Source organism: Peromyscus leucopus, chromosome 15 (assembly GCF_004664715.2).
Source record: "Peromyscus leucopus breed LL Stock chromosome 15, UCI_PerLeu_2.1, whole genome shotgun sequence".
Lineage (NCBI taxonomy): Eukaryota > Metazoa > Chordata > Mammalia > Rodentia > Cricetidae > Peromyscus > Peromyscus leucopus.
The window spans coordinates 56,808,103-56,830,841 of record NC_051076.1 but is presented as its reverse complement, the minus strand read 5'-3'; the positions used below and the strand labels follow the sequence as shown (position 1 = coordinate 56,830,841).

General features: G+C 47.7%; 1 protein-coding gene across 2 annotated transcripts in view; it reads left to right on the top strand.

Moving 5' to 3' along the window:
- Window positions 1-7,353: 7,353 nt before the first annotated feature.
- Lemd1 (LEM domain containing 1) overlaps window positions 7,354-22,739 on the top strand; it is a 32,423-nt gene continuing 17,037 nt past the window's right edge. Inside the window, exons 1-6 of one of the 2 annotated variants that reach the window (XM_037211065.1) lie at window positions 7,354-7,436; window positions 8,974-9,081; window positions 9,672-9,872; window positions 13,224-13,294; window positions 21,021-21,104; window positions 21,430-21,672. In XM_037211065.1, the coding sequence (XP_037066960.1) occupies window positions 9,000-9,081; window positions 9,672-9,872; window positions 13,224-13,294; window positions 21,021-21,104; window positions 21,430-21,483 (492 nt within the window). In that variant the 5' untranslated portion in view covers window positions 7,354-7,436; window positions 8,974-8,999 and the 3' untranslated portion in view covers window positions 21,484-21,672. Of the gene's footprint in view, window positions 7,437-8,973; window positions 9,082-9,671; window positions 9,873-13,223; window positions 13,295-21,020; window positions 21,105-21,429; window positions 21,673-22,739 lie in introns of those variants that run through there. The other variant, XM_037211064.1, reaches the window with a different exon arrangement.

Below are 22,739 nucleotides of genomic sequence, written 5' to 3'. Positions count from 1 at the left end.
GGCATCATCCTCCCAGGCCACCTCTTACTCTCCAACATCCTGTCTCCACATTGCTCTCTGAAACCTAGTTCACTCCATTTGCTTGCTGGTCTGCTTTCTCTTCCTGAGCCGAAAGCTCCAGGGGCAGGAACCTCAGACTTTCTTTACACTTGAATCCATAGCAACAAGAACAGCAGCAGGTATGTAGTAAAATTTAGGAAATATTTATTGAGCAAATGAATGACTGAAAAACAAATGAATGGACCACTATAGCCTAATGACGCCCATGTACCCGGCTCGGCAGCATCCTTATCATCCTTTCAAACGCAACTGTCATCACGTCATTCCTCTGTCCAAAGCCCTCTGGAGACAAGATGTTGACACCTGCTGAAGCAAGGCTACTTGTTGGCTTCATTACACGCGCGTGTCGTTTACGAACCCGAATATGCTTCAGTTGTTTTAAAATCATGGGAACAAACGAAAGCCCTCCATAAAACTGTCAGGAGCCCTCGCCATCTCAGAATAAAGAAAGCCACAGGACTCCTGGGTGTGCTCTGAGGCCTTTTGCAGACTGAGCCCTGCCAGTCAGGCTCGCGGGCTGTCCAGCCGCCGTCCACCCTTGCAGTGCTCAGGAAACATCCACGCTTCTCTGTCCCAGGGGCAGTTAGGATTCCTGGAACCGATGTCCCCTTTCCTTTGGTGACTGCAGAACTGACTAGGGTCGGTGTGCTTCTTGAGAACAGAGTCCCACTAGAGGCCCCTCACGCTACTCCAGGTCCAGAGACTTCATCCCTCCTTCTGTCCCTTGCTGCTACTTTCTGGTTTCTTTTGCCTCTGCTACTGCTGTCTTTCTGTGGCTGTGACAATCCTCACTTAAAGTCCCCCTTGCAGTTTAAAAGACAGGAGTAGATGTCCCACAATGCCATCAATACCTTGGTCTGTTTCTTACCAAATGGTGTTGTTTTCTCCAGGTGCTTCTGGGGGGTATGAACCCATTCCTCGAGTGTATTCTCTCTGATGTCACTCAGAGGAAGCGGCTCCCTGACTGGGCTGGCTTTTACAATGAGGAGGAGCAACTTTGAACTTCCTAGGCAGAGGAGAGGGCAGCGGCGTCCATCCTCTCTCACCAAGGGTCTAGTGCCATGGGATAGTCATGTGTCCCCGTGTCTCCGTCCCCCCCCCCCCCCCCCCCCCCCCCCCCCCCCCCCCCCCGTGAGCATTCGCTGATTGTGACAAGCACCTGAGACATGTTATCTCCTCGAGGAGTGACAGGGTGGGAGAGTGATACAAACAGAGACAGTGTTACAAAAGGTCCAGGTTGTAAACGAGGCCGTGTCACCCAAGGCTAAGTGCCTAACTTCTCCAAAGCAATGTCCTAGGGTCCTCTGGTGCCCCCTCCAGCAAAGGAGACCCTGGCAGTCCAGAGCCCTCTGCGATCCCTCCACCGCTGTTCGTGGAGTTACAAGAGATGAGGCGGGGGGACCCATAAATGTCCCTCTCTGCTGTCTGTCTGCTCTGTCCTACTGGGTATTGCCATCACTCATCCCAACTGTCACCAATGTGCCCTCTGGACATCTCCAGGTGCTTCCCATCATCAGTGGCCGGCCCCATAATAGAAAGGCCATAGTAACAGAAGAGGCCTGGCACTGTCCACCTCTCCAGAAATCTGAGTGTTCTGCAAACGATCACAACCGCATCCATTGGCCTTTCTAAAGCCACTTCCAGGGCCAACCCTGTATTCACAATGTGCCCTTACGTAGAATGCTCATCCCAGCCTGGCCTCCTCCAGACAGCTTCCTAATCACCCGAGCCGTAATCAGCGGCGATTTGGCTCTCCGACTAAGTGTATGTGAGCATGCACTGGGGGTGGAGCTGAGGACCTCAGGGTGGAAGCTTTTCCATTGAACTATGTACCCAGCCCATGAACTTTGACTTTTTACTTACATTTTTCCTTGTTTATTTGAACTAAAAAAAGAAAGAAAGAAAGAAAGAAGGAAGGAAGGAAGGAAGGAAGGAAGGAAGGAAGGAGGAAGGAAAGAAGGAAGGAAGGAAGGAAGGAAGGAAAGAAAGAAAGAAAGAAAGAAAGAAAGAAAGAGAGAAAGAAAGAAAGAAAGAAAGAAAGAAAGAAAGAAAGAAAGAAAGAAAGAAAGAAGGCCAGGCAGTGGTGGCGCATGCCTTTAATCCCAGCACATGGGAGTCAGAGCCAGGCGGATCTCTGTAAGTTTGAGGCCAGCCTGGTCTATAGAGCGAATCCAGGACAGGCACCAAAGCTACACAGAGAAACCCTGTCTCAAAAAACAAAACAAAACAAAACAAAAAAAAAAAAAAAAAAAAAAAAAAAAACAATAAGATCTAGAGTGTAATTTCTTTGGGGTCTAGAGCCCCATTGTAGATGGCCTTCTAATCACAGCTTCTCTAAAACGTCTTGCATGTGGCTTTGTGCCAAAAATCTCTGGCTGTGGGCTATGAACCCCCAAGACAATCACTTATCAGCATTAGAGTCTTGTCTCATTTGTCTTTCGACAGGCCAGGAGGCCAGAACCATTTCACTGTTAAGGAGTGGCTTTGGAAAGCAGGGTAGATGGGTAGCTTCCTATCTCTCTGTGGCAGGGGAATCTTTCCTCAGAGTGCACTATTTTCAGGGTTTCCCATAAACTCCCCAAGTATAGGCCATTGCCATTGCTCTTGGCTGTCCATCAGAACTTGCTGGAAAGACCCTATTGCTGAGGACACCATCCACTGTGGTCACAGAACGTGCAGAAATCAAGCTGGTATTGTCTAGGATGCTTTCTCCCTTTGGGCTAGCTTCCATAGTACTGGAAGGGGCTAGGCAGGTTGCTGGGGAGGATGGTAATCATGAACCTTACTCAGTTGTGCATCCTGTGAGCTACAATAACAAGAAGCCTGGCAAGATATGGCTGTGGGTGCAATAGTGGTAGGTGTGTTATGCGAATAACCAGCTAGCTGTCTTCTGATTGGATCTGTCTAATGTGTTTTGCCTGGTGCCCTCAGAGGTGAGAAGAGAGCATCGAATCCTCTGGGGCTGGAGTTACAGATGTCTGTAAGTCTCCATGTTGGTGCTGGGAGACACCCCTGGTCCTCTGTAAGAGCAACAAGCGCTCTTTGCCTGTGAGCCGGCCCTGAAGCTCCAGCACATGCTTTGTTAAAAACACATTTGCTTTTGCGTTTATACAGCGGCCATGATGTGACTTTCTCTTTGGTTTCACATATATTTGTTGGGAATTTTTCCTCCTCTCTCCACATCTCTTAACAGGAAGTCCTCCTCTGGCCTTCACCATTCTGGTCAACCATTTTTTCCCTTTCCCTGGTACAGGTAGCTCCCTGGGAGCAGACACCTCACCTTACTCCCCTTCTCACCTGCAGCCACACCCTGATGCCAGAGGCTTCGCTGCCTGGGGGCAGGAGTCTGGAACCTCAGGGACCCTGCCAGCACACAGTCCCCAGCACACAGTGATCCAGGGTGGCATGGATTTCAGTGGCATCCATCTCACCTTCTACCCCCCTCTCCCCCTCCCCTGCCCAGTTGGCAAGGGCTCCAAGACCATTAGTTAATTTTAACATTCGCCTAAGAAAGATTAATTAGGAAGGCAAATTTTTAAAAGGTGTAATTAATCCCAGAGCCAAACAAAAGGGAATATGGATTATTTGCGTCGCTGCAGCCTTCAAGTAGGGTGTAGCCAAGGTTGAATAGACTTATGCAGATTCACTTTTAAAGTGTATGACTCTGTGGGCCACACTGGGTATGGTGTCTTTTGAGACAAGAGACAGGGACAGGTGGAGCCTCTCTGAGAGAGCAGAGGAGACGTCTATTCGGGTGTCCTGTCCAGGATCATCCTTTCCAGGTGCCTGTGGTAGCCCCTCAAATAGCTTCTAGACTTTTCTACCCACTCGCCCTTCACTTACCATCATCCTGCTTAATCTAAATAGGACTCCAGAGCCACGCCCCACTTAGAAACTTCTAAACCCACCTAACGGCCAAGTCCCTCACTGTAGCCCACGAGATCCCCCACAGTTGGACCCCACACAGCTTGACTGGTTTTCCTTCTCACTCACCCCCCTCCTGACTGTCACCCAGGCTCCTTGTCACAGAGCACTCTGTTTCTGGAAGTCTCTGTCTGAATGACACTTTGTGGACTCTCCTGTTGACACTTATCTTATTTTCTTTCAATGGTCTGTATTCTTTTCTCTTAACGGAGATGCAGAGCTCTTCAATGATACTGTGATTTTTTTTGGGGGGGGGGTCTCCTTTCCCTTTCCTTGACTTAAGCCAAGCATCATGTGGGCTCTGCTATCAGAGATGGTCAATACTTGTTGAGAGAAATTCGTCGGTTCTGGCTTTTAGAGCTGACGGCAGTGGGCTTTGCTCCTGGAAAGTCACGCACACCCAGCCTTCCCGGAGGAGCGGCAAATTCAGTTTGGAATACCTGAGGTCATGGCGGCTCTAGCCCTTTGCCTTGTAGCTGAGGCTCTGAGGCAGGTGGCTTCAGAACGAAGCCCAGAGACAGTGACTGACTCGACCCGAGACTGACAGCTGCTGGTCTTCGCTTTGGCTGAGTTCCCCTTTGCAAAACTGGAACTGTGAGTCTACTAGCTACTCCCCTACGTAAATTGCATTTACATTTAAATTGTGTATTCTTCCGAAGGATGGGGTTAGTAAATAACTGGCAGATTAGGCTTGAGGAGAGGAAATTGTGCCCCGTATCAAATCTGAGACTGAAGAGACATCTGGCTTTTACTATTTCCATTATTTTGGTTTAATAACAGCATGTGGCATTAAGGGAAGAGAAAATTGGATCTACATTTTAATGAAAGGAGGAAACTCAGGATTTAGATACCTTATCATATTGAATACCTAGTCGATTGGCAATTAAGCTCACCTCAAAAAAAAAAAAATGGGACAAAATGTCTTCACAGCTATGGAGAGAATAAAAACAAAACAGGCCAGTGCCCAGAACCTCACGGGTAAGACTGACAGAAGGCTGTGCACACTGACGCCAACGATTTCAGGCTTTCACGGGGCACAGGAATTCTCTGATGGAACAGCGTCGACAATAGCGCCATGCATATGCATGAGGCGGTCTGTCTGAGGACCAACTACAGAACGGGAGCTCAACCCAGAGATGCTGCTCCAAGTCGGCTGAGTTTAACCCTACTGGTCTCAAATTCCAGGGTTTGTCCAGAGAATAACTCAGAAATGCCTGTCTCTTCCAAACGTCTCACTGTTTAAAATGGAAGTGATTCCACCTGCTGGCTGATTTTTGCTGAAAGCAATTCTGGGCCATGTAAACAAAATGCTTCCGCATCCTAATAAGGCAAGCCTATCATTTATTTGCTTTGATTGAAACGAATGTGTCAATTTTCTAAGTCTTTGTCTGGTGAATTCAGTGTTTGGATGTTGATAAATGATCACATCGTGTGTTTGGAAACTGGTGCTCTATTCAAAACTTTGGAGTCACAGTCTGGGAGCACTGAGACAGCGTTCCTAGCCCTCCACCCCAAGATGCTCCACTCTTTCCCAGGGCCTGGAAAAGGCTGGAGGCACAGGACCTTCATGAGAAGAGTAAAGGGATGGGCCCTCCAGGAGGAGGAGACTGGATATGGAAACTCTGAGGCCAGAGCTCAAAATAATTAAAATCATGGAAATCCTTAGGCTTTTACTGGGTGCCAAGTACTTCATGCGTTTTAATTCATGGAGGCCTCACGTCAGTCTCATGAGGAGAGTTCCAGCTGTCATTGCCTCTGCAGATAAAGGGGGAACTCAGTCATCTGCAGATGGTAAGGGATGGAGCTGGGGTTCGACTCTGGGCAGGCTGGCTCCTCTCTTTCCTCTAGCCCCTCTCAGATGGCTTCCTTTCCCCTGGTGTTTAATGAACACACTGTGTTTTCTCACAGTTACATTTTGTCTTGCATAATTGTTTTGAAAACCACAGCAGTTTTTCTTGAAAGGCTCCAGCTACTAGTATGACGGCTCTTTCCCTAAAATAAAGCAACAATAAGATCTCCTCTTTGCAATGTGATGGTGATATATGTCTCAGCTGTCTTGCGGGTATCCAGAGAATGGAATGAGACATGAACGTGTTTTAAAGAGGCCCAAACTATGAGACTTCTGTGTGGTCAGAACATGCCCTCCATCCCAATTCTTTTCTTTCTTTTAATTAAAAAGACAAACAAGTTTGAGGCCAGCCTGGTCTACAAAAACAAAAACAAACAAAACCACATTATCTATTGCATATGTATGTGTTGTACATTTGGACACTTGCATGCCACAGCGTGTGTGTGTGTGTGTGTGTGTGTGTGTGTGTGTGTGTGTGTATGTGTAGGTTGGAGGACAGACAACTTTCAGGTGTCAGTTCTTTCCATGTGAGTCCTAGGAATGAAACTCAAACCATCAGGCTTAGTGGCAAGTGTCTTTACCCAGTGAGCCAGCTTGCCAGCCCCTGATTTCTTCTGTTCTTTCCTTCTCTCTCTCTCTCTCTCTCTCTCTCTCTCTCTCTCTCTCTCTCTCTCTCTCTCTCCTCCCTCCCTCCCTCCCTCCTCCCTCTCTCTTTCTCTCTCTCTCTCTCTCTCTCTCTCTCTCTCTCTCTCTCCCTCTTTAAATTTTATTTATGTATTTTTATGTATGAGTGCTCTGTCTGCATGTACACCTTCAGGCCAGAAGGGAGCGTCAGATCCCATTATAGAAGGTTGTGAGCTACCATGTGGTTGCTGGGAATTGAACTCAGGACCTCTGGAAGAGCAGTCATTGCTCTTAACCACTGAGCCATCTCACCAGGCCCTCCTCCTCCTCTTCCTCTTCCTTCTTTTTCATTTTTTTTGGGGGGTGGAGGTGGGGTTCGAGACAGGGTTTTTCTATGTAATAGCCCTGGCCTGACTGTCCTGGAACTCTCTTTGTAGACCCTTGAACTCACAGAGATCCACCTGCCTCTGCCTCCCCAGTGCTGGGATTAAAGGCGTGCGCCACCATGCCTGGCTCTTAGTTTCTTAATTGAACAATCCTTCACGTGGACCGGAGTCTCTTCCGCTCTCCTATCTTCCTGCCAGTCTGCAGATGGCGGCCTGGCTGCTGGCATTCCTCTGACTTCTCATTTGTCCTCCGCATCTCTTGGCACCGTACAGCCGTGTGCTGCTCTTTACGCCCTGTGCACGATGGTAACTTGTAGCATCTTCAAATTTTTGCCGCCGCCGCCGCACCCCACCCGTGAGGCTGGCCAGTGCCTCCTTCTGTTTGAACTTAGCTTATGTCCATCATCTAATTTCCCCATCAGTGTGTGTGTGGGGGGGGTGTCACACTGCTGCTGATGTCACACTGTCATTGTGATTGCCACCATGTCTAACAGGCAAAGAGGGGACAGTTGTTCATGGCAACCCCTGGGTGAGCCTCACCCAGCTTAGGTAACCAGCTTGACTGCATAGACTTCAGACAACCATGTGAAGGGGTGAGTGGATTAATCATCCAGTTGGATTCCATTTGAATATTTGTCTTCCATATGTGTGTTCCCTCTGGGCGATTGTCTAATGTCACTTGAAATTGATGAGAGCTCTTTGGAAGGTTATTTTTGGGAAGCCAGGGAAACAGCAGACAGCTGTTTTCTGGAACAAATGTCACCAGATCTGCCTAAGTGTGCCTCCAGTACCAAATAAATAAATAAATAAATAATAAAAAAAATAAATAAAAATCTGAGCTGCTGAGCCACTGTGCCCTTTTCCTTTCCAACATTAGACTGATTTCTGGAAAGGTTCATCCAGCTTCCCAGACACACAGAGAAGGCGGAAACTAATGTTAACCAAGACCATGTTTGCAAAAAGAAGCATAGTTTGAAGCACAAAATCACCCAAGCAAGCGTTCCTGAGCACTCTGTCATAGGTCACAAGTCCCTGGCTTTTTCTAGCTTGTTTACGATGTGCTTCCTAATTGGACATTGACTGAGCACCAATAAAAGCAAAGTCATTTCTTAAAATGGGACTCTATCCTGCCATGCCGAGTGCTTAGCTTACTATCACGGCAATATTAAAATCCTTGGGACCTGTTAGAAATGAGGTGCAATAAACAAGTCCTGCACGGCAAGCCTCTGAGAGGGCTCCCCAGATGAGTGACTCTACCTTTCTCCACCTCATTTGGTGGGTGATGGGGTCAGTTTGGCTGTTGGAATCAAGAGATAAAGGGGATAAAACTAATTGACTTGAGGCTGTACAGGTTTAGACAGATCAAGACTTCACAAACCTATATAACTCAATCTGTACAAAGAATTAAGTGTTGACTTTTTCCAAACGCCAGTCCATCAACCACAGTGTTTTCTAGTGGCTAATTTAAAAAACAAAAAACAGAAAACACCATTAGGCTGACCACGGAGGTCAGTAGGTAAAGGTCCTTGCCTGTCGATCCACATGGTGGAGAAAGAGGTGATTCCCAAGCTGTCCTCTGACCTCCATATGTGCCCTGTGGTACCCACCCCTCCACACAAGTGCATGTGCACAAAATGCATGTAAGTAAAAAACCTTAATCCTTTGAAAACCGCATCTCGTTGTGCTCAGTGTTAAACAGCACACATGAAAACCACCACGGCTTGCAATCCTGGACGTCTCTGAGCACCCGGTAGTCTCAGGAAAAGAAGGGCAGCGATAAATAACGTTCCTAGCTCACTGAAAACAAATCTCTCTCACCTCTTTCGTATGTAATTAACAGCTTATCTTCGGGGGCGCTGGAGTCCTGAGCAGAATTCCAGAGCATCATGGAAATATGTTGCTCATTTTACCCACGTAAATTTTCTCACATTAGTTGAGTAGTAAAGTTAGAAATCACTGATCCTTAAGAACCTTGGGTAGAGTAGAAGAAGCCTCCCAAGCTCTGCCTCAAGACTGCCAGTCCCAGCAGGACTCTCTGCGGGAGAGCAGAGGGGTAAGGCGGTTCGCTCCTGTGCTGTAGTATTTATTTGTAAAATTGTCTCAATGAGTTTAATATTTTCCTACTTCAAGGAGTCAGAGGCCAAGTTTCCGTCACCATGGTGGATGTGCAGTGTCTGAGTGACTATGAGTTGCACAAACAACTGAAGAAGCTTGGATTTTCAACTGGCCCAATACTACGTATGTTTACAGTTCCTATCGGTGGGGGATTCATTCGTGGCTTAGAAACCACTTCCAAAGTTTAAATCCCAAGAGGAAAAGTAGGAGCAACATATGCAGCGAAATTCACTAAAAATACAAAAAGGAAAACAGCCATATGGAAGCAAGATGTCACAGACAGCCCCAGGTCCTTACAGATTGGGAAATACAAGGCCGGAGGCTGGGGGGGGGATTGTTTGTTTGTCTTGTTGTTGTTTTGTTTTTATTTTGTTTTGTTTCAATGCTGAAAATCCAACTATTCCATTAGTCACCTTGGGTTTTTAGATGTGCCCTGTATTTTCATTATCTCTATTCTCACAGACAACCACGTCCTGTTTGCTCTCAGATGTATCCAGTACCTGGTTATTGATAATCTGTAGACATTACCTGTTTGTATAATGGTAAAAGCGACTTGAGTGCCTGTCGGGGGGTGGGGGGGGGTCCGCTTCACTGCTAAAAGCCATAATTAGCCAGTAATGTCCGGTCCTAGAAGGAAGGTCTGGGTTATAAGATACCTTCTGAACCCTGTGCATACAACACGGAACAGTTTAATTCTCCTGGTTGTTTCTCAGCTTCCACCAGAAAAATGTACGAAAAAAAGTTAGTACAATTGTTGGTCTCGCCTCCCTGTGAATTACCTGTCATGAAGAGACCCCAAAAGCCTCCCTGTGAACTACTTGTCATAAAGAGACCCCAAAAGCCTCCCTGTGAACTACCTGTCATGAAGCGACCCAAAAAGCTGCATGGATTTGAGGACAGCGACGACAGTGAAGGTACCAATGTCTGTTGTGCCGCCAGATGGCAGCTTCCCATTTATTAATACCCTGTCCAGCGTGACTTACACACCGTCGATGATGTGCATGCTGACCTGTGAAATAGCCGTGTGGCCTCTTTTTTTCTCACAGAGCTTGCACAGAGCCTACAAAATAAGCCCTTGGGCTGCAGAAGAATCTGAACAGCAATGTCTGTATTCACACAGAAGACAGGGCTGGATAAGAGGTTGGGGGAGGACTGGCCAGTGTCCTTTACCTAACTAGAGTCGGCTTACATGTGTGCATTCCTTAAAATTAGCTCCTACAGGCAGGGTTCCAGCCTCTGTGAGGTCTCAAGACCTGCTTTGTCTTAAACTGATACATTTCACTGCGATTTTCTTTGGATTAGGTGATTTCACACCCAGAAAGAAGGATGAGTCAGCTTGCCCTTCCCTGAACTTCTTACATACAAATTGCTGACAGGCGTTTTGGAGACGAGTGAGTGGGTGGGAGGCTGTGGTCCCTGGAATCCCTTGGCTTTGCTTCCGGTGGCCTTGGCCCCAGCAGGCACACAGTGTAAAGCAGCATAAATCATACGCCCACAGCAGTTTCTGTCCCCAGGGCTCTCAGAGGATGGCCTTGGAGGTCCTCACTGTATATCCCACAAATATTTCCTAAGAGTCCCCCGTTAGCCCAAGGAAACAGCACCTGGTGTGGGCCACCCACGTCTTCCGGACTGGATGTCCATTAAGCCCTTTAGCTCTCACAGTGCTTAGCTGAAGTCAGAAAGCTGGAGTGATGTGGTGGTTTGAAGGAAAATGGCCCCAAAGGGAGTGGCACTCTTAGGAGGTGTGGCCTTGTTGGAGGAAGTGTGTCCCTGGGGGTGAGTGAGCTTTGAGGTCTCCTATGCTCAAGCTACACCCAGTGACACAGTTCACTTCCTGTTGCCTTTGGATCCAGATGTAGAACTCTCAGCTCCTTCTCCAGCACCATGTCTGCCTGCAGGCCAGCATGTTCCACCATGACGATTATGAACTAAACCTCTGAACTGTAACCCAGCCCCAACGAAATGTTTTCCTTGATAAGAATTGCCGTGGTCATGGTGTCTCTTCACAGCAATAGAAACGTTAACTAAGCCAAGGCAATGGTGATGCTTGCCTATAATCCCAGCACTCGCGAGGCAGAGGCAGGCAGATCTCTGTGAGTCTGAGGCCAGCCTGGTCTACAGAGCGAGTTCCAGGACAGTTAGGACTGTTACACAGAGAAACCCTGTCTTGAAAAAAAAAAGAAAAGAAAAAGAAAAAGAAAAGAAACCCTAACTAAGACAAGGACTAGCTCCAAATCTTATCACTGAGAAGTGGCCCTAGGAGATGAGTGCACACTGGGCTATGACATGAAGAGCCAGACCATTTAGCTTCACTACCACTCTCTGTCCGGCCTCACGCAGCGGGGATTCAATATATGTTTGAGGGTAAAAAGGCAGAATGGGCTGTGCTGGAGGTGTAGCTCAATATAGGGCACTTGTCTAGTGTGCACAGGGCCTTGAGGACCACCCGGGCTCACAAGCACATGTACACACACACACACACACATACACGCACACGCACACGCGCGCACACACACAAATAGTGACAGAACTGAGACTTGAACTCGGGACTGCCTCTTAAAATTGTGCTTTCTACCTCATAGCCTCTTCTTGATGAACATATTGTATTTTGGAGCATGTGAGATCTATACAAAAGGACAATTTTCCACACTTATTAACAGTTCAATTAAACAGTGCAAGTGCTTTCTGGGGAAAAAAAAAATCTTGATATCAGAGGGACACAGAGATTTCTCCAATGGGCACGGACAGCTCAGTTTGGAAAGGACAACAGAATTTAGGGATAGACCCCACAGGCCAGTAGGTAGACCAGTGTACAAGAAACTGTGGGACAAGTGGCTGTCTCAGACGGGGGTCTTCTCTGTTTCCTCCCCTCCAAAGAAGCTTAGGGAACTAGTCTGTCCACAGAAACTGTCCAGGGCTGCCCACAAAGTCAAAGCTGTAGAGCTAATCTGTGGCCAGCTCAAGCTAGTTTGAGCCAAGGGTCCCCACCCCTTGGCCCTGCAGTTCCCAGGACGCAGCCTCCATAGACATGTTTCTGCTGGGACTGAAGAAAATTGCTTTCCATTGGGGAGCGTGACTGTTTTCAGCTGGGTCTACCAGATGTCAACTTCCAGGGCAGAGGTGGAGACTCCACTCGTCATGAAGTCCTGGGTTATCAGCCACCAAAACTGCCCTCCATGGGAAGCCTTCTAGTGCCATTGGAATGATCCCGAGTTGATGCGGGATCATCCTGTCTCAGCCTGGACCCAGAAGGTCACAAAAGGCCCTGCTGGGATTGGGGTGGGACTGGGGAGAGAGAGCAAGGATAGGAAGTTCATTAGGTCACACAAACAACCAGTGACTAGATTTTTCTCCTTATCATTCATTGTCTTGAGCAAAGGATGTAGTTTTAATTGCCCAGCCTCTCTCGTTTTTTTTGAGAGGGTGGGTGGGAGATAGATTTTCACTATGTAGTCCAAGGTCTGGAATTCACCATATAGACCAGGATGGCCTTGGACTTGCAGTGACCTTCCTGCTTCAGTCTCAACTAGTGATGGAATCACAGGTGTGTGACAATACACCTGGCCACCAATCTCTTCTCGAAACTTCTCGGCTATCTCACTCGAAATGCCCATATTAGCCTGACGTGGTGGAGCATGTCTGTAATCCCATCACGGGGGAGGCTGAGACAGGAGGGCCTCGGCTGGGAGGTGGAGCCTGGAATAAATAGTGAATCCTTGCCTCAAAAGAGCCAAAGAAAAAGAAAGTGCCTCTATGAATAGCCAGGCTGAACGTGCGCGCATCAGCACGTGTCTTCCCTGCACCCCAAAGTGTCACTATGGGTTGCCTTCTGCTGCTGGCTGTCCCTCTGTTGGAAAGCCACTGGCTTCCCCTTCTTCAGGGTGCTGTTCTGGAGAGGAGGCAGAAAGTCTTTCTGTCCTGACACTCAGGGACACACAGGGCTCACAGCTGGCACTGGGACACATGGGGACGACGCTGGCTGTAAACAGTCGCCCAGAGAGCAGCCTGCTGGCTTCTGTCTCTCCGAGGCACACAAACATGACAGCCAGCCGCGTCCCCCAGGAGGCCTGGGTTCATCTCACTCTGCTCCTGCAGCTCTGGAAGGAAGGCTCTTTTCTCAATAAAGGGCACCGTGGATGTTCTCCCCCTCGTGAAAGCGCCCCACAGCTGAGAAAAAAAAAAAAAAAAAAAAAAAAAACCACTTAGTGTTTATCTCTTCTGCTCTCTTGTAGGTTCTCATGGCCTATTTTCCTTTCTTTCCCCAGATCCAGCGGTAAATATCGTTTTGAAAGGAAATATCAAATTCTCAAAAGACAAAGGCAAGGAATGTAAAAAAGTATGTACAATTCTAACTCACGAATGCTTCTACACATATGTTAAACAGAGGAATTTGCATTTTCAGATCTATAAAGAAGCTCACTGCATTTTGTTAGAGTCCTGAAGTCCTTGTCTAAAGCTGATCTTTTAATGAAAAACTTCTGCCTTTCGAAATGATTTTTTTTTTTTTTGTTCTAGCCAAGAACCCAGAGTATCAATGTTCCTTTTACCCCGTAGTGAAAGACTCACCATGGGCTCTGCCAGCCTCAGGCTTCCCCTACACGATTCCCTCAACATTCACATACTGAACGTGGGTCGGGGCCCACTATGAACACAGGATAAACGTGAATCTCTAGTCTCCTTTCCTTGCCAGCCAGATGCTGAGGTGTGGCCAAGCCCCCACCCCAGCGAGGCTGGAGGCCACGCATGTGAGGGGCTCCTTCAGGAGAGACCCAGCTGGTTCAGGGGCCCTGCCCACTGCTTGGCATGCCTTGGGGAAACCAGTTAGCTGCACCCAACAGACTCTGCCTGCTGGGGGATGTCAAGCAAGCAGTGGGCAGGCCTGTGCTCTGAGCACCTCACAGCGCGGCATTGGCACTGACTGAGGAGTTCTCACATTCTGACCCTCCTGGCTTCTTTTTCTGCCCTCTGTGGGTTTCTCTGTGGAGTTTTGGTGCCTGTCCCATTTCTTACTCTGTAGACCAGGCTGGCCTCGCACTCACAGAGATCCGCCTGCCTTTGCTTCCTGAGTGCTGGGATTAAAGGTGTGCACCACCACCACCCAGCTGTCCCTTAGTATTTTGAGGTCTGCCTGGCGCCTCTGCTTTTGCGATTCTCAGTTTTGCCCCTCCAAGGGTTTCCTTCCTGACAATCGTGTTGCCCTCTAAATGTCCTTATGCCCGAGACCTCTGGCTCCAGCCCTCTCTGTCTTTATGGGCTTCCCTGTCACTTCCTCCCGTGATGACTCCTCCAAGACCCTCCTCAGGCACTGGCCTGTGTCAGGTTGATTTATTCAGTCTCGAAACTTCCTTCCTCCCTGCATCCGCTCAACAAATGATCCCTCACAGTCATGAGTATTTGCAGGTTGGAGGGATGTGTTCATACCTTGCCACATGGCTGTTCCGCCAGCCATAGAGACAGGATAGGCGTGAGGAGCAAACACATTCCCACTCCCATCCAGCCACACAGGAGGCCTCTGCTTACTGCTCCCCACCACTGTCCAGGCTTAAGGCCCAGACCTCTGGTGGAATAGCCTCTCCTCATGGTTCTTACATATAGCCGGTTCCGAATGCCAGAGATTGGAATCAGGGTTTTTTTTTTTTTTTTTTAAAAAACTATTCCAGGCAGGGCCAGGTGGTTGGTAAGCTCCATGCTAGCCTGGGCTACACAGCAGGACCTTATCTCAAAAAAATACATACCAACCAACCAAGCAACCAACCAATCAATTAACCAACCAATCAATTAACCTGGGGCTTCTGATATAACTCAGCTGTAACCACTGACTAGTGTATACAAGCCCCGGGCTCCATCCCCAACCTCCGCCCCACAGAAACCTCTCTTCCTCTTCTTACTGCTGTCCTACCTCCCCTGGTATTGTTAGTTTTATTTGAACAACTGTGAGACCTCCCTAAGTGGTTCCTGCCCCTGACTTTCCCCAGTCCCAATCTACCCTCGAGGCTCAGTCTCAGTCAGAACCCTGCCCACTGGTTCTACCCCGTGGAAACACGTGGCTGCTTCCTGCAGCTTTTACCCTCCTCACCCAGCAGATGCACCTGGCATGTTTCCTGCAGCGGCTCCTGAGCTCCATGCCAGCTGGTCCTTGTGCCTCGAGTTCTTTTTCTCTCTTCTCATGCCCGGCTCTTTTTCTCCCCTGTTAAAATCCTGTGATTTTGTAAGAGATGCTTCAAAGGCCACTCGTGTGGATCCCTTTGAAACGGCACTTTACCCCATTCATTAGCTGAGCCATCCCAGGGTCCTACACCTGCCAGGGGCCTAAAGTGTGCTCGCTAAGCCTATCACACAGTCTTAGCAACAAATAGGTTAGTCGCGATTGGATTCTGGTATTTAAACTACCTGCCGGATTTGAATAAGTGAAAAAGAAACCCCAGGTAAACACGGCTGTAGCGCCGCCTCCCATTCAGAAACATTTCGGATTTGATGAAGGGATTTTGAGTGAGCATGGCATTTTCTAAAAGGATTTTTAAAAGTCTACTAAATGGCTCTCTAAAGGAATCCTTCCTATTCACTAATCCCCAGTTCCTCAGAAAACCCTTTTGTCTAGATCTTACAAGGATGGAAACAGCACAAAAAGCAGCCTTCTTACTTGAAACACCTAAAAGTGGAAGCAGCGGCCCGCCGTCTTCGCTTTACATAAACCCGAGACAAAGCGCCATCGATATTTTCAACTGGCAATAGAATTACAGGGAAAGCTGGTGATGGCACAGAATCTTTCAATGGGAAGGATTTATATAAGGCATTTTGATTGTTCAGAAGGCCCCCACGACATCTGTTCCACTTTATAGCTGGAAGGAAATGTAAATAAGCATTTGGGTTTCCTCGAAAAGGTGATAGAAAGTGTGTTTATGTAGACACTGCTGTATGCACTATTTGGAGCAGTGGCCTGCACCAAATAATCTTGTCAGTGCCTAGGAAGGGAGGCTTTGTGTTTGTTCAATACACTCGTCTTTCATTTTCGTAGGTCCCTAGTGAAGTGCAGCCATCTTGAGACGTGGACTTTGACCGCGGCAACACCCCACTTAACAGAGTGAACATGTATTTTGTCAAACCACTTACGTAGCCTGCAGATTTGGTCATTAAGACCACCCACAAAGCCAGTTCAGTAGTAAAGCACATGCCTAGCAAAGAAGACAAGCTAACCAGGTCTCTGTGTAGAAGTCCGTAGCACTTTTCATCAGACGGGGACGGGACACGGCTCATCTCTCTAGTGTTGGGGCGAGAGCTATGTTTGCATGTATAACTCAGCCCTCCCTCCTTCTTCAAAGGGATTTATCGTTGATTGTAACAGCGCTAACCGTCTCCACTGGCGGCTTGTATAAAGTGGGACTTGAGTAAGGTGCCTGTGTGATTTATCACCCCAAACAGGATGAGAAAGAATGGAGGTTCCTAGTCCGGGAGACTGGAACAAGAGTAAGACAGGACTGTCTTGGTCAGAACAGGCACGTGGTCATCTGGGGTCAGTCCCAAGGACTGAAGTATTTGTGTGTGTACACCTCACCTGGAGAGGGGTGCTATAGCCAAAAGCCAGAGGGCCGCTGGCAAGCTGGTAGGGAGTGGGTCTGTCTGTCTGTCTGTCTGTCTGTCTGTCTGTCTGTCTCTCTCTCTCTCTCTCCTCTCTCTCTCTCTCTCTCTCGTGTGTGTGTGTGTGTGTGTGTGTGTGTGTGTGTATGTGAGAGAGAGAGACAGAGACAGAGACAGAGACAGAGAGACAGAGCGATGCTGCCCCTTCAAAGACTTCCTTTCTTCTGTCCAGAGATAACTTGTCTTTGTGGCCAGAACCCCAGTGTCTCTGGCCTTCAGCCCGGGCGGTTTCCTCTCATTTGCCACTTTCCTACACACCCCACCCCAAGCTTCTCACACGCACCCCGTGCCTAGGAATCCGCTTTTCCCGTCAGCCTCCCCCAACCGTTTGCCAAAGAGCTTTCTCTCTAGGTCATAAAATGTTGGAGATAGAAAGGTTCGTCTTTGCTCTGAGCTCAGTTCAACTCCAGGCATATGAAGAAGGTCTTCCTAGTCCCTACTGGCCTCTTTGGAAGGAACCTTGGTCCTACACTGAAGTATGGCCTCTTTCTCTCATTTCCTATCCCACGCCTGTTATTTTGCCCCTTAGACAGACAGTACAACTTTGAGAGACTGTGCTTATGTCTAGTGAACGGACAACAGTTCAGAAGACAGACAGAGCTTCCGCCCAGGCTCAGCTTATCAGCTAAGGGTCACTTCTGGGCACAGGACATTATCTTAAATCTGCTTGAAGAAGAGTGTGGGCACAGAGAGAGGCATGGTTTCTATGCCGAAGAAACCTTTTGGTTTTTGAGACAGCATCTCACTATAACAGCCCTGGTTGGCCTGGCATTAACTGTGTGGATTAGGCTGGCCTTGAACTCACAGAGATCCCCTTGCCTTTGCCTCCTAAGTGCAGGGATTAAAGGTGTATGCCACCATGCCCAGCTATGAAAAAACTTTAAAATGTGCTCTAGATACAAAAAGACATATCAAAAAGTATGGGTGCTAGAGACAGACTGCCAGGGCTCAGTCCCAGCTCTGCCTCTCACTTGGCTAGGTCCCACCCTTGCTGTGTGTGAGCTCCCCACCTGTAAGTAGGCTAAGAATGGTTTCTGCCTTGTAGTGAGGTGTGGAGGTGGAGTTCAGACATATAAGTCAGGCTGGGGATATAGCTCGGAGCAGAGTAGTTATGCCATCTAATAAAAGATACTTAGCTACAAATGAGGGCTATTGTTTTTGTTAGCGGGATTGTTCCATAAAAAGCACAGTATTTAATTAGCCACAATACACAGCGACACAGTGAAAAACTAAAGTAATGGAAATAAGATCTTCAGCGCTGAGCCCAGAGTGCTGCAGAATATGACTTACCAGAGCGCCCGGAGGAATATTTATATAAGTAAATACTCAGGCCTAATTAAAGACTGCTTTCTGTATGCAAGGGAGGCAGGCCGAACCTTTAACAGTCTAGTGTGTATAAGCAGAGCGTGGTGGCACACATCTGTAAACCAGAAGCACTCCAAGTTCAAGGCCACCCTGAGCTACATACTGAGACACCCTGAGCTACATACTGAGACACCGACTCACAAAAATTAGAACAACACACAAAAGCTTTTGTGCCCCCGGGGAATGAGGGCTCCTCCTCCATCTTCTACCTATATCCTCTTCCATTTCTTTGGAACATTTTAAAATTAAGTTACTTGGCAATAATTTTACAGCTCCAGAGTGGCGAGAGCTGTAGAAAGTCCTCTGCATTCTTTCACCGGACTCCGTTGTTGTTACGTTGTTACCAAGTATCATTTTGGGGTGGCTTGTGTCTCTGAACCCTCTTGAGAACACACTGCAGACAAGAAGCCTCCAGCCCTTGGGCAGGCACTCTGCTGACCTCAAGGCAAATCATCCTCTAACACTCCAGAGATCCCCCCCCGGGGCCGAGTCCACCTCCAGTGCCCAGACCCGGCCGGCTGCAACGATTGTCTCAGCAGCATCCTTTTGCTTTCTGGTCTACTGTCCCGTTCCAGAAACACCTCTCATATCTAGTTGTCTTGCTTCAATGTCCTTCATCCTGGCAAAACAATGCCTCAGTCTCTCCCTATAAATCATGCCCGGGCCAGTTTTGGAGATCAGTGCTTTCATTCCGTTGGGTTAGTATGCTCTACTTTAATTGCGGACTATTCTTGACACCAGATGTGTGTGTGTGTGTGTGTGTGTGTGTGTGTGTGTGTGTGTGTGTGAGAGAGAGAGAGAGAGAGAGAGAGAGAGAGAGAGAGAGAGAGAGAGAGAGAGAGAGAGAGAGGCGCAGAGGCAGAGGCAGAGGCAGAGACAGAGACAGAGGCAGAGAGATACAAGCCCATATTCCAATTCTTCCTACAGAAATGGACAATTCAATTCGACAGCTACCTGGAGTTAGTATCAGGTCCCACAGGTTGAGAGCTCAGTCTCCCAAACTGCTTTCATTGAAGGTTCCAATCCCACTCCTTGGCTCTCCTGTGCTTTTGATGAGCCAACTTTAAGTCTGGGTTTCTATGACCCCTTTCTCGGGCCTGATAATTTGTGACAATGCCTCACAGATCCCAGGGATAGTGTGCTGGGTAGTTTTATGTCAACTTGGCACAAGCTGAAGTCATCCGGGGAGGTGGAGCTCAAACAGGAAAAGGCCTCCATAGGACTGAGTCGTAGGCAAGCCTGTGGGGTGTTTTCTTAATTAGCGGTTGATGGATGGGGGCCCAGTCCATTGTGGCCGTCCCTGGGCTGGTGGTCCTGGGTTCTGTAAGAAAGCAGGCTGAGCAAGCCATGGGGAGCAAGCCAGCTGGCTGCACCCCTCCATGGCCTCTGCATCAGCTCCTACGTCCAGGTTCCTACCCTGTGTGAGTTCCTGTCCCGACTTCCCTAGAAGTGTAAGCCAAATAAACCCTTTCCTCACCAACTTGCTTTTGGTCATGATGTTTCATTACAGCAGCAGAAACCCTAAGACAGGTAGTTTACTTGCTGTGTGTGTACAAATATACACGAGTCCCTGCTAGGGATCGACCCTCCAGCATGTTAAGCACACACCTCACCATGGAGCTACATCTGAAACCTTCTAAGTATCTGGTTTTGTTTTTCAAGACAGTGTCTCTCTGTGTTGCCCTGGCTGTCCTAGAACTCGCTCTGTAGACCAGGCTGGCTTCAAACGCACAGAGATCCACCTGCCTCTGCATCTTAGTGTCACTTTAATGCTTGACTTATCCCAGATTTGGCCAGAGGCAGACTTGTGAAGATGGATGTGGTATGCTTTTTGACAAGTCTATATCATTTCTTAGTTTCCAGCTCAGAAGACACTTCAAACTTACCTTGCTCTTCCCCTGTCCCAGAAATCCCTTTACTTCAGGCCTTGTAGGCCAGCAGGGTGGTACTTAGAAATCAAGACTGAGGTAGCATCACTACTGGCCTGTTCAGAATGCTCGTATGTATTGTTCTGTATATAATGCATGTATTTATGTATGGATGCATTGGTCTCTGACTATTTATGTACGTGTGTCTAAAATTAACACTGGTCTCCAACTGCAATCAACACTTCAGTGGTCTGTTCTTTCTAGCAATTTCTCTTAGAGGGTCACTTCTCCAACCTGAATTCCACTGGCCTCTGATAGTGGATTCTATTATCATCAACGTATTTATATTTTTGCTCCATTTTCCGTTTTTCTCAGGTGTAGATAATCGCCCCGTCACAGTAGCATCCTCCTCAGCATCCCTCTCTTGCCGCCTTCTTGGCCTCTGCGGGTAGCAACATTCCTGTGTCGCTCCTCTCCCCGCCCCTTTCGTGACTCCAGAGCACATGCCACCCCAGTTCCTCTGCTCTGTCATCTCAACCTCTAGACACTCGGAACCCCCTACCGCCTCGCTGCTCCATTCTTCTGCTCACACACCCGTGTCCCTGTCCCCTCTCCCCACTTCCTTAATGTACAGGGTACGTGGATACTCGGGAGAAAAACCTTCAAATTCTTAGGTTATTCCAAGATTAAAGTGGAATAGGATTTTTAATAGGATTTTAATTCTCTGTGCCTTAATGCCTGTTTTGCCTTGTAGATACCTAAGAGACCTTGTAGGCCCACAGTTAGCATGTGTAGGGTTAAATGTTGCTATCAGAAGGCCCAATGAGACAAGGGATGTAAATGGCTTCCGTTAAGTGTGTGGATCAAGTAGTGTGTTCTAGAAGACCTGATGTTAAACATCACTATAATAGTTTGTTAATTAACTGATAAACATTCTTAGTCCCAATAGGAGCCGTATAGTGTAGCTGGGCTCAAGTGAAGTGTAAACTGCACACTCTGTAACTACTTAATAAGCCTCCTCTCTTCTCCCCTCTGACATACGCTAATGGGAGCTAACTGCCATCCTGGCAAGGAACGTTATTTCACCTCAACAGCCTACCTTAAAAACGCTGGCCTCCCAGGAGAGGGGATTTCATGTGACCGTGGTGTGTCGTGAGTTATCTGCTAACCTGTGGATTTCTTTCTATGTAAAAGAAACCGGTCAGTGAGACGACATGGCAGCAGGCAGACACGGGGAGGCCGAACTCTGACTGTAAAAACTGGAAGATGCTAATCAAGGTAAACCCATCCATGTTCCTAAAACTGAACAAATCGTGGGGTCTTCTGCCATTAGGAGCACACGGCCTAGGGTGTCTCTCCCGTCCCTTCCTTCCAGGAATATAGCCACACTGACTTTACTATCATTTCCCTTCTGAGAACATCCATCCATCTTCATTTTATCGGAAGGAATTTTCTGCTGCCCTCCCCATAGGGCACTCACGGGGACAGCTTCATGGGCACTCGACACCATTCATCATAGCTCATGAGCCCAGATGTGATTTATTGAAGATAATTATTGATGGTGGACTTTCCTCCCTGACAAGCTTCTTGGCTCTCTTTACAGATGAGGAAGTGTACAGGAAGGAGATGGTGTGCCCAAGAATACATAGAAAGCTAAAAGAAAAACTGGAAATAGAATTTCTATTCCCTACTTCCACCCAGTTCTCTTAAGTGACCAAGAGGGAAGAAAGGTGGCCTTAGTGATGAAATCGCTCCCCCTGGTGTCTGTTTTTAGGCATTGACAGAGGATTTGTGTCGGGGAGCAAAGGCCTTTTCCGGAGGATTGATTGCTTTGATGGGTGGACCAAGGTACACCATGGTACACAGGTCCACACAGCTAATATATGCAAATGAATGGATGGAATTTGCCTAAAAAGGCTGAATCTGAGTATCTTTTGATACTTGGTTATAAAATGTCTTATGATTTGAAAAGGGACCCTCCATCTGTGGTCCTAGCAGCCACACATTAAATTCTGCTAAGCTGGGTGTGGTGGCACACACTTCCGGCCCAGCTCTTAGGAGAGCCCAGGGCTGCATAGTGAAGCCTTGTCTCAAAACAGATCAACAATACCATTCTAAATCTTCAAACTTCAGCATTGCTAGATTTAATTTAATTTTATTTTTAGGCTTTCAAGACAGGGTTTCTCTGTGCAGCCCTGGCTGTCCTGGAACTGAATCTGTAGACCAGGCTGGCTGGCCTTGAACTCACAGAGATCTGCCTGCCTCTGCCTCCTGAGTGCTGGGATTAAAGTTGTGCGCTGCCACTACCTGACTGCTAGACTTAACTTTGATTAGCTGTGGTGGTGGGGTGTGTTATTCATGATTACAAATGGGATTTCTCTTATTGCTAATATTTTCTCATATTAATTGGTCATTTGTATTTTCCCATTTATGAAATGCCTGTTCATGTCTTTTGCTCATTTTTATTAGATTGTTTACTTTATTGGTTTATAGGCATTGTAGATACCGGTCGTTGTCAGTGATGGATGTAGCACATACCTTCTACTCACTTTGGTTTGTCTTTTCGCTCTTTTAAAAATGTTTTTATGCCGTGCAGTGGTGGCGCACGCCTTTAATCCCAGCACTCGGGAGGCAGAGGCAGGTGGATCTCTGTGAATTTGAGGCCAGCCTGGTCTACTGAGTCAGTTCCAGGACAGCCAGGGCTGTTACACAGAGAAACCCTGTCTTGGAACCTGCCTCCCCCCAGAAAAAGTTTTGTTTTGAAATTACTTCAAATTTACAGAATGTCCCCCAAAAGAAAAACCTATATGATCCTCATCCAGATTTACCCATTGTTTGTTTATTTGTGGTGTGTGTGTGTGTGTGTGTGTGTGTGTGTGTGTGTAATGGGTGGGGGGTACCAGTTTTGGGGGC